Raw genomic sequence first — 12,451 nt, forward strand, 5'->3', positions numbered from 1 at the left:
CAAATGCACAATCAACATGATGCAGCTCACAATATCATATTTTTTGTCCTTGAGAACAGCCTTACCGAGTTGGCACACTATATATTAAAAAAAAAAAAAAAAAAGTTCAGTTTAGCTACTTGCTCATTACCCTAGTTTAAAAAAAGAAATGAAGGAAAGAAAATGGACATAAAATCATTCTTGGAAATAAATTTTGACTGTAATTTTCTTGTCTCATGTGCTATCTAACATCTTTATTTGTTTTTCAATACTTACAACTGCCAAATGCTTGACCTTTTTTTTTCCTGCATGGCTGGATTTTCTCGTGATGCCCTACATTCAAAAAGAAAAGAAAAGAAATATGTTATCAGTGAGGTATTCTACCTTTCTTTCTGAAGAACAAGAGACCCGAGAAGTTCATGGTATACACAGAGGAGAGTCAACAATTAAATTCAATAAATACAGTAGTTACTTTGACCTACCATGTGTCAATCAATCTGCTAAAGCTAATTCTACCAAGAAAAATAAAATTATCATCCCTCCCTCAAAGAGCTTAGTCTACCGACAGAGGATTGTAATATGTGCTAGACAGATAGCCAACATGCCTGAATGGTATTTAACATTTTTTATTGAAAAGATACCCTCTAACTTTCCCTTTTATTAAAATATTGCCTTGTAAATTCCCATCTTTACATAAAAGTCTCTATCACCTGTATTCGCAGCTCTCACAAAATAGCTTGAAACTTTGGCATTTTGAGGGGTCATTTTTCACAAGACTAAAACTTCTCCATCACTGGAAAGATGACCACAGCATGGAAGAGGATAAACTGGATTGACAGGTAATTCAACAAACTTTCATAAAATAGGATATTCCAAATTGATTTATAAAGTGGTAGGGATTCTGCCATCATAATCAGAACTCCCTTTTCACTACTTTTTTGTTATGAACTAAATTAAAAGCATTCTTTAATTCAGTGAATAAGTTAAAAGTAAGCTACCATTTCCTTTAATTTGTTGACTACCACTTGGCTGCTAGAGTTAAAAACAGCAATGGAAAGTAAAGTCCGGCTGGGCACAGTGGCTCACGCCTGTAATCCCAGCACTTTGGGAAGCCGAGGCAGGCGGATCATTTGAAGTCAAAAGTTCGAGACCAGCCTGACCAACATGACGAAACCCTATCTCTACTAAAAAAAATACAAAAATTAGCTGGGCATGGTAGTGCACACCTGGAAACCCAGCTACCAGGGAGGCCAAGGGAGGAGAATTGCTTGAACCCAGGGGGTGGAGGTTGCAGTGAGCCGAGATTGCACCTCTGTACTCCAGTCTGGGCAACAGAGGAAGACTCCGTCTCAATAAATAAACAAAGTTATAATAAGTTTTTTGAATATTTACTTATTATTTATTCGATATCCACTAAATATTGCAGTTAAGAACACATTTCTTAGTGGGTTAGTTTCCTTGTCTAATAAATATAGATTAGAATACTGATCTTCCTTATGGGCAGTTATAAGCAATTACAATTACAGCAAATTGTAAAATGATGTGTTAAAACACTTGATACTAGTATAACATTGGTAAAGGGTACATAAACTGAAATAAATGATGTAATCCTAAAGAAGTAAAAGTTGGCAATTAAGGAATGTGCTCATAAACTTAAAAACAACATGTGAATGTATACTATTATTGGTAAATCTGATGGGGGCAGCTCATTTACAAACTTTTCAGGAGCTCTTTCTAAATTAAAGAAACACTATTACTGAGACTGTGACCATTAGATGGCAGCATCCGGTGAGATTTAAGAGCCACCTGACTGAAAGATACCAATGGAAGGGCGTACTTGGCACAAACAGTTAGAAAAGAGGGAAAGAAATCAAGCAAGAGTATTTTACAGAAAGACACTGAGTCAGAATAATTGATTTTCCTGTGTTGCATATGAAATTGTGATCTTTTCCTGACATTACCAGGAAAGTAGTATTGATTTCTATACATGAAAAATGACCATCATTCCTAAGTAATAATAATTGCCTTTTAGAGGTCATCGTAACATCCTCCAAGATCCCTTACTGGCCCAAAAAGCACCTCCTTTGATCACATTCTGTTGCTAATTCTGAGTGTTACTTTAGAAAGTCTCTCCTAGTAAACAGAGAAAGGGACTTGGATCTCACAGGGCAGGACTTTAGTTCCAAATGAAGGAATATTCAAAACTACAAAATAATAGTAGGAAAATAATGGAGTGCTTGTTATACACACCGAATCATCTCTGTCCATCGAACAGCTTCTTGAAGCTCCATCAATCTCTCTTTATACTGGTTTCTCTCCATGAGAACACGGGCCATTTCTACTCTAGTAAACCGTTTCCTCTGGGCTGTGGGAATATCACTCTATAATGACAAGAAAATGACAGATCATTCTGGAAGCTTATATATGTCTTGGTGTTCATCTCAGAGTGATGCAAAATCTTCCAGTTTTTAAGCATTCCTTAATTTCTAATCTAGTAGATCATTTTAAGAAAAATGGCCTTATAAAAACAAAATCAACAAAGAGATTTTTTAAAATTATTTTTTAAAATATATTTTTTGAGACAGGGTCTTGATCTGTTGCCCCCCCTGAAGCACAGTAGTGAAATCATAGCTCACTGCAGCCTCGAACTTCTGCGTTAAAGCAATCTGCCCACCTCAGCCTCCTAAGTAGCTTGGACTACAGGTACATGCTAATATGCCCGACTAATTGTTAAATTTTTTTGTAGAGACAAGGTCTCGTTATGTTGCCCAGGCTGGTCTTGAAATACTGGACTCTAGTGGTCCTCCTGCCTCAGCTTCCCAAAGTGTTGGGACTACAGGTGTAAGCCACTGTGCCCAGCCAACAAAGAGATTTAAATAATCACTCATGACTGCAAAGATAAAAGGTGGCAATTTAATTTCTGAATATATACACACATATCTGAACATATTACAAATAAACCATAAAGAGTAACGGGGGTCTATTCTCGTAGTTCTTAAAAATACATAAAAAACAAGGCTAAAAAATAGAATAGTAGGGGGTTGGACACATTGGCTCACGCCTGTAGTAGCGGCACTTTGGGAGTCTGAGGCAGGTAGATTGCTCGAGCTTAGTTTGAGACCAGCCTAGGCAACATAGTAAAACCCTGTAGCCAGGAGTGGTGGCACATATCTGTAGTTCCAGCTACTTGGGAAGCTGAGGTAGGAGGATGGCTTGAGCTGGGAGGTCAAGGCTGCAGTGAGTCATGATCATACCACTGCAGTTCAACTTGGGCAAGAGAGTGCAATCCTGTCTTTAAAAAACAAAACTACAACAACAACAAAAAAAAACAGTAGGGCCAGGTACGATGGTCCATGCCTATAATCCTAGCACTTTGGGAGTATCACCTGAGCCCAGGAATTTGAGACCAGCCTTGGCAATATGGTGTGAGATCCCATCTCTACAGAAAATAAAAAATTAGCCAGGTATGGGGTGGCACACAACTTTGGTCGCAGCTACTCAGGAGGCTGAGGTTAAAAAAATAAAAATTGCATAGAATTGCCTGAGGCCAAGAGTTCAAGACCAGCCTAGGCAACATAGTGAGACTCTGGCTCTACAAAAAATTAAATTAAATTAATAGCCAGGTGGGGTGGCATGCACCTGTAGTCCCAGCTACTTGGGAGGTTGAGGTAGGAGGATCACTTGAGCCCAGGAGTTCAAGGCTGTAGTGAGCTATGATTGTCACTGTACTCCTCCAGCCTGGGTGACAGAGCGAGACTCTGCCTTTAAAAAAATAGTAATAATACTAGAATAAAAATAAAGAATAGTGCAGATTGTAAACTAAAACCAAAATTGTTATCTACATAGATTTAATATGCTATTGTAAGTTTCACCTAAAAATGTTGCTCTAACATTATTTTAATTCATGCTCTGTAACAATTGTCACTCAGAAAATAGTTATAAGTTAGTTCCATTTATCTCAAATTACCAAACCACATACTCATCCGAGACCAGCATTAAGGGTAAACTTACTGCCTAGTTTCCAAGGTATTAAACTATAAGAGTCGCTAAAATACCAACATAAATGCAAACAGATGGAGACAATTGTATTAGTCAGAATTACTCTTAGAGAGAATATGTGAATATAGAGTAAGCATAGGGGTAAGACCTCCAAGGAGCACGGCTCAAGTCAATGTCCTATAGGCTTTCATTATCCACATTTTGGATCAAAGCTGAAAGGTTTGGGACAGTAAGAAAGATGCTAAGCTTAGCCCTTAGCAGTCCTCCTCCTTTGTTGTTCTGTTATAGAACCTGGGCCTCTCCTTTCAATAAAGTTAAACAACAAGTGATAAAGATCTTAAGTTTATAACACAGCAAGCCCACTAGTAGGTATGTACTCTGGAAAGGCTACTGCTCCTGCCCACCTGGAGACTTGTACTGTAATGTCTGTAACAACAGCATTGTAAAAAGCTGAGACAAACTAAATATTCCTTAACAGGAAAATAAGAACATAAATTGTAGACTGTTCATTCAATGGGGTATCATAAAGTAGTAAACATGAATGATAACTACAGCACTATATTAAAACAAGGATGAATCTTAAAAACATGCCACTGAGGAAAAGAAGCTGGTCCCCAAGACTAAATATAGTGTGAAACACAAAAAAGTAAAAATTAAACCATATATACATATGTGATATGATAAAATTTTTTTTTAAAGTTAAGCAAATGATAAATATAGGATAGCAGCTTTCTCTGCAGGGGAGGAAAGCAGAATAGTTCAATGTCTAGCAATGTTCTAATGATCAGACTGGGTGGTAGGTTCAAAATGTTAATTTGTTATGATTCATAACCTGCAGGCCTTACATGTTTTTGTGTGTTATCATTAAATAAGTTATTAAAAAACAGAGACTGAAAGGGCACCAAGTGATCATTCTGTCCAAAACAATCATATAATCTTTGGTCTGACCTTTGACCTGCAAACATCTGTTATAAGAATGATTATGAGGCTGGGCTGGGTGGCTCACACCTGTAATCCCAGCACTGTGGGAGGCTGACTGGGGTGGATTACCTAAAGCCAGGAGTTAAGAGACCAGCCTGGCCAACACGGCAAAATCCCACCTCTACCAAAATTACAAAAAATTAGCCAAATTAGACCTGTAGTCCCAGCTCCTCGGGAGGCTGAGGCACAAGAATGGCTTGAACCTGGAAGGTGGAAGTTATAGTGAGCTGAGATTGCACCACCACACTCCAGCCTTAGTGACAGACTGAGACTCTGCCTCAAAAAAAAAAAAAAAAAAAAAAAGACTAGAAGTATGCTAAGCATATTAGCAAGAAGCTCATGTTTATTCTTTTGTACTTATGTTCACAACAATATGAACTAATTGGCTAGTACTAAAGTTCTAGACTTCATCTTTTGTTTAATACTATCAAATAATTATTATTGTTAAGCTTTCATATTTCTAAATCAAAATTTGAAACCAAACAACAATAACAACAACCAAAAACCCCAAAATGTCCCAGTTGGTCCTCGAACTTGAACATGCAAATACAGGTGCACAGAGGCACAGAGGGAAAATGAACACACTGCAAGGAACCAGAAAGCTCAGCATCTGGATACCATGTAGAAGCATGAGCTATCCTATTCATGACCATTAACATGCTTCCTGACTTTTAAAAATCTGTATAGTATTATATCCAAAGCTTACTTAGAAAGATTTTCCCAAAATACCAAAACATGGTAAGGTAAGAAAAAAGTCCAGAATTATAAACCTACATCATCATCATCTTTTGCTTTTTGCCTTGCATCTTCAGCTTCTGCCCGAGCTCTAGCGGGGAAAAAACAAAACAAAACATGTTATTTGAATTGAGCTCATCTTTTCAAAAAAAAAAAAAAAATAAGAGAGTAGGTCAACAATTTTAACTACCACTAAAGGATTATTTTTCTTTTCCCAAACAGGGTATTTAGCCACCTTCATTTGGTGGAGTGTCATCATATCATAGCATTGTTTTCAGAAATAAACAGGTATTAAAGAAAGTGGGATTAAAAAAAAATAATGTTTTAAATTTCCTTATTATCAAAACAAAGATGTTTGAACAGTCTTCAACTTTTTTTGCATCATTATAGACATAAAAAATGACAGTATTTAGGCCGGGCGCAGTGGCTCATGCCTGTAATCCCAGCACTTTGGGAGGCCAAGGCAGGTGGATCTCCTGAGGTCAGGAGTTCAAGACCAGCCTGGCCAACATGGCGAAACCCTGTCTTCACTAAAAGTACAAAAATGAGCCGTGTGTGGTGGCAGGTGCCTGTAATCCCAGCTACTCAGAAGGCTGAGGCAAGAGAATCGCTTGAACTCAGGAGGCAGAGGTTGCAGTGAGCCATGGCCTTGCCACTTCACTCCAGCCTGGGTGACAGGAGTCAATATTTAGATAACAGGCTAGCAACTGGAGAGGCCTGCTCACAGCAGAGGCAATGGGCTGGGGCACTTTGCCCTCTCCCAGGCAGCTCTTGGCCTTCCAGGTTTGAGTGGACAGAAGGTCTCAGTCTCAGGTTTACACCTGTAACCCTTTGTAGCATAACTGGCAAAGAGTTTGGTTTAAAACAACACAGTTAAAACTTACTTCCTAAGCTCTTCCTCCAATTCTTTGTTCTTTTCCTCTAGCTTCAGTTTGGCTTGCTTCACAGCCTCCAATTCCCCTTGCAGCACATCTTTCTCACAGGTCAGTTCATCCACTTTTGCTATCAAATCGTTCTTCACTATGTTCAAAGCATTTCTAAGAAACACATATTTCAAGTGCATCATTACGAATAAATATTCTTTCCATCTTTCAGCTATTCCTTTGTAGACTAAAGTAACTGTACAACCAATAAAGATGAATAATTTAATACTTCACGACATTCTACCTGATGTTGTTTGTAGATATATGCCAAAAGAACACAAAGCAACAGTCTAAGGTTTTACTCATTTATCAAATGAATAAAACAAGACAGACCATCAATTACTAAAAAGTGAGAATATTAAATTTTAAAAATAGCATTCATGAGGTTACTGTTATTAATAATTCCTGAGAATATATTACCCAATCAATAAAGTAAAATTATTCCTTGATGTTACCTTTAACAAATAATGAGAAAACAGTCTAAACTGGAAAGTTAAGACAGTCTAAGCTGAAGAAAAAAAAACGGAGATCCAGTTCCTTTGGGCATAGTGGGCATAGGACCTCATTATAACTGTATTCTGTCTTGGATATACACAGATGTTCCAAAGTTGCTCTGACACAGCAAACTGATAAAGGAACCCAGTCAGCTTTTCCACATGACTGGAGATAGGTCCCACTGAATGGGTCTGAGGGCTTAAGACTCCACAAATTGCACCCAAGGATGCACAGCTATGGAAGACAGCTCTGAAGAGGAAGGCTGAGTATACCTCAAAATATTTGTGTGGAAATAAAAGAAACCCCAGGAGAAGAGATAAGAAAACAGACAAATGTCAGGGGAGGGAATAAATAAAGTGTAAAACCAGGACAAATCCAGAAGATTAAGAAAAAGGCATGGATACTTATAGAGTGAAAAGGAGATGTCAATTTGTTTCTACAAAAAAACAGGGCAAGGAAACATATCCATCAGGGCAATGTAGGTCCCAACATTATGTGTGTGTGTGTGTGTGTGTGTGTGTGTGTGTGTGTGTGTGTGTGTGTGTGTGCGCGCGCGCGCGCGCGCGCGCTCAGAGGAGGGGAACGAGATGGGACAGGAAGATCCCATTAGTATTATGTTAAAATGATGAAGTGTCATTGACTTGGACAAGAATAAAATTCTTTATCTTCTGTTGTTAAAATTTCACATATACTTACTTGGTTTCCAACAGTTGTGTATTTTCTAATATAAGATTCTCAACTTCCCGACCCATTCCTATCAAAAGAAAAAAGATTAAGACTTTGAAAATAAATACATCAATAATATACACGTTTAAAATATAAGCTATAGTCACAAGTTTTATTTTAGAAATGTTATCTGTCCTTTATTAATCTTATTTTGTCTATTTCATTTGATGGATCTACTTTAATAGATGATAAAATTATAAATAATTATTCATTACAAACAAGGCTCAAGATTTTGTTGGCCAATTTCTTTCTTAAATCTGGATTGGCTTGCTAGGGAATGAGGCCAATTTTCAATATCTGTTAGTCTATATTTTATTTCTCATAGATAATATTTTAAAAGGATCAAGACTTTTCTGCCAAATATTCTAATATTCCAACATTATTTAGGGGAAAAAAGAACAGCTTTAATATGGATCTAAATTGTTTCTAAATCACATCCGACCTTGGAGGCTTTTGCCTAAAAATCAGACCTTATTAACAGAGAACAGGCAAAACCAAGGCCAAAGAAAGACAGAACCCCAAGGCAGATGAAACCTTACCAAAGAAATTATGGTCTTAAAGCCCATGCATTCCATGTAAAGCAAAAACAAAGAACAAGAAATGTTTTACGTAAGAAACAGCATGAAAACAGATTATTAATCTATAAAGTTTTATACATGATATGAAAAACATCTGGAATCACAATGTTATGATTTAATGCATAATGATGTGCAAAAGACAGAAATAAAGATGATTTCCTTCATTCATAAGGATGCTGATATACCTAAAAAATGCTTCATCAATTCTTTCTCACAATAAAAATGACTATAATTAGATTGAAAATCTTCAATCAACAATACAAACTTTCCTTCAAAGTGCCACCTATAAAATAATAATGTTCAGTTATCACTTGAGTGGCTGTCTTTGATAGTGTTTGGCATTTTAATGACTACTGTGAGAGAGGCACGTACAGCATCCAATGCAAGATCCAATGGAGTGGTCTTTAGGGAGAAGAAAGCTAGTAATTTGATTCTCCTAAGAAACTGAAGAAATGAAACAACACACTAGGGAGTACCACTCAAAAAAAAAGTCAAAGCAAAACAAAAAAAACCCAAAAAAACAATAAAACCCACCAGTCACTCATCTCAAGGAATTGTGAGCTAATAATGTTGGAAAATCACATACAATGGAAGAAGTAATAATCATAACCCAAGTAAAGAGGAACGAAATCTTTCTAAAGAAAACTACACAAGACAAAGGAGTTAACATGTCCCTTTATTTTAAAAAAGGTAATTTTCCAAATGATTTTAAAATTACTTAAAACAAATACAGCCAACCTAGGAATGCTACATATTCTGTGCACCTGAACTCATATTTTGTCTATATTCTAATTTTCTCAAAAATCAAGGTACTTACACCAGAATGAATTAAATATCAGAAATAGATTACTTAATCATCTACCTATGTATTATCCACAAACTGAAACCAAACCAAACAAAACAAAGATCCCAAAAAAGTTTCCAAATTCTAACTCCAAAACAATCTTTGGCAAGATATTTGCTTTAAACACTAATGCTAACTTTTTCTTCCTTTGTAGATACAATGGCTGGGAATGTTAACTTTTTAATAAAGTTATAGAGACAGAAGAAATAAGAGTGTAGACTGGTTGAAAAAAGTTTATATAGTAAATATGTTTGCTATAAACTCTCAAGCACTTAGATAAGCGTGAAAGCTGAAAATATATGAAAGGCAAAAAAATAGTTGAGCAGAAAAAAATGATGAGAAAGCATTAGATGAGAACAGCAGCCAAGAACACCTAGCTTAAAAAGCAGTAATATTAAAATATTCAAAAATCATACACACCAGAATATTCCCCTAGGTAAGCAGCCCAAGAGAAAAGTGAGTGAGAATCTCAATTAGATTGTTTTCAGAAAACAAGAACTAAACTCATTTACTTTAAAAGAGAGGAAACAAAGAAATTGACAAGATGTAGAGAAACCATTAACTAAACACAATGAAGTGTAAATATTTATAAAAAGGAAAAAAACCGAAATGTGTTCTACAGGAAAAACAAATCCTATAATATAGTTTCTAAAGTTTACATTAGCCATGAAGCCAGTAGACAAGACAGATATTTTGCAAACTGGAGGGTATACAGGACATTTTTGAAAAGACATAAAGTCCTCAGTGGGCTTAGAAAATTCACTGTATGATCCATATATTATCCTACTCGGCTTGCATGTCTTCGGGTGCATGAATATACTGCTACTGGGTCCTCGCCATCACCTAAATGTGACTCAGGCTGTTCCACTATAATATGTTGTGAATTTCCCTGTACTGTACTTTTATTGGTCTTCTTGCATCGATGACACAACAGCAACAACATTTTAAAATTATAGTTAAAAGATTAACTGGCAATGTACAGAGTCTACTCTTAAGGGAAAAGACTACAAAAAGTCACGAGGATACCAAATGGAAACACATGATGGTGTCTCTGAGTGTGCATGAGACCCGGACGAAGTAGAAATAAAGCCTTTCTGAGATGGCAAAAATAAATAAATAAAGTTTACATTAAATGTACACATTCCCAATGAAGAGTTATCTTAATATATGGTGTATAAATTGAATACATAATCAATAGGATTAGCTAAAATTTCATTTTGAAATGATCAATAAAATTTCTTTAAAAGAAAAACGTAACTTAAAGTGACCTCATTTCTATTCAAGACTTAAATGAAGCACAAACTTAGGTCCAATAAATTTGAAAACTTTACTTATTAAAAACAAGCAAAAAAACCCAAACTGCCTGGCAGTTTTTAAAATCATAGAAGTTCTATTTGGATTTTAACACTGATTCTCAAGCTAGGTCCACAGATGAGCTTCAGAGTTATATGGTAATCCCTTGAGAAAATGCACAATTTTACCTAGTTCTATACATGTATTTTTCCAAAGGTGCATTGCTCTCTTACAAATTCTCCTGTAAAGAATTTTTAATCCCAAAAGGAGAAGAATCACCAATGTTGATGTGAAGCAAAACCATCAGAACTATTTAGCAATCCCATTCACTCAGTTGCTATATGCTAAAGATGCAACCGTGAACAAAGACACAGTTGTCTCAGCCACATTGAACTTATAGTCTGTCCAGGGAGACAGGTACCTAAAAAAATAACAGTAAAGTATGAAGAGTGGTATAATAAAATGCAGTGCCATGGGAATACATTTCAGGGAAAACTAAGGGGATCAAGGTAGAATTCCTGGAGGATGTATCACTTAAGCAAGGCAAGAAAAAAAAAAATTATATATATATATATATGTATGTATGTATGTATGTATACACACACACATTTAGGAGAGGGAACAAACAAGCCTTGGTGATGGGCTGTGAGGGAAACTGAGAGGTGCAGGATGGAGAGCTATTCATTCACTAAAACAGTGCCTGTTGGTCCAAGAGCAGCCTTGGGGGACAGAATAATAAAGATGACAAACTGAGCTTTATACACGTCAAACGTAAAGCCCTCCAGGTCATCTTAGAGGTATCTAGTATGCAATTAGGATATAATATTCTTGAGCTCTAGAAAAAGATCTGGGATGGAGATAAAAACTTGGGAATAATTAGCCATGAAAACCAAGAAACAATGAGAGCAAATATGATTTCTCAAAGTATCAGACCTAGGACAGAAGCGCTGATACCTGAAAGATGAGCAAAGGAAGCAGATCCTGTTAAGATGACTGAAAAGGTAGAGTCAGAGACAGGAAAGGACATTGGCAAGCTGATATCACAGAAACCCAGCAAAGAGAGTTTTAAATAAGAAAGTTGAGGGATGAGTCACCAATCAAGATAAAGGACAAATTGTTGAGATTCTTTTAAATTAGTAAAATCAGAAAAAGGTTGTGCTGGCATGATGGTGCACGCCTGTAGTCCCAGCTACTTGGGAGGCTAAAGGCAAGAGAATTCCTTGAGCCTAGGAGTTCCAGGACAGTCTACACAACATAGTGAGATCTTGCCTCAAAAAAAAGGGTAATCTTAAGTACTGAGTCCATATATAATGATTGAAATTTGTTATCACTGAATTACACAGAAGAGAAGCCAAGGACTTTTTTTTTTTTTTTTTTTTTTTTTTTTTGAGACACAGTTTTGCTCTGTCACTCAGGCTGGAGTGCAGTGGTACAATCTCAGTTCTCCACAACCTCCACCTCCCAGGTTCAAGCAATTCTCCTGCCTCGGCCTCCCAAGTAGCTGGGATTACAGGTGCACACCACGATGCCCAGCTAGTTTTTGTAGTTTTAGTAGAGATGGGGTTTCACCGTGTTGGCCTGAGCGGTCTCGATCTCCTGACCTCAGGTGATCCACCCACCTCAGTCTCCCAAAGAGCTGGGAATATAGGCATGAGCCACCGTGCCCAGCCAGGAACATTTTTATTTACCATATTTGACCAAAAGTATTCATAAGTAACTAAACTTACAGTAATATATTAAAATATTCTAATCTGGACTATTCTAGAGATAAATGTATCAACATCTACAAAATGGAAAAGATAGTTGGTAGTCTGTTTCTTATTTTCTTTTTTTTTTTTTTTTTGAGACGGAGTCTCGCTCTGTCGCCCGGGCTGGAGTGCAGTGGCCGGTTCTCAGCT

The 12,451-nt window shown here is 36.7% G+C and overlaps 1 protein-coding gene across 6 annotated transcripts in view; it reads right to left on the bottom strand.

Moving 5' to 3' along the window:
- Nucleotides 1-12,451, bottom strand: part of SPAG9 (sperm associated antigen 9) — a 160,474-nt gene that overhangs the window by 38,706 nt on the left and 109,317 nt on the right. For all 6 annotated transcript variants that reach the window (XM_010386202.2, XM_010386203.2, XM_010386205.2 and 3 more), the window contains 5 exons: nt 7,809-7,866; nt 6,579-6,731; nt 5,734-5,785; nt 2,230-2,360; nt 256-312 (listed from right to left, as the gene is read on the bottom strand). In XM_010386202.2, coding sequence (XP_010384504.1) covers nt 256-312; nt 2,230-2,360; nt 5,734-5,785; nt 6,579-6,731; nt 7,809-7,866 — 451 coding nt within the window. The remainder of the gene's footprint in view (nt 1-255; nt 313-2,229; nt 2,361-5,733; nt 5,786-6,578; nt 6,732-7,808; nt 7,867-12,451) is intronic.

This window comes from Rhinopithecus roxellana, chromosome 19 (assembly GCF_007565055.1).
Source record: "Rhinopithecus roxellana isolate Shanxi Qingling chromosome 19, ASM756505v1, whole genome shotgun sequence".
NCBI classification, from domain to species: domain Eukaryota; kingdom Metazoa; phylum Chordata; class Mammalia; order Primates; family Cercopithecidae; genus Rhinopithecus; species Rhinopithecus roxellana.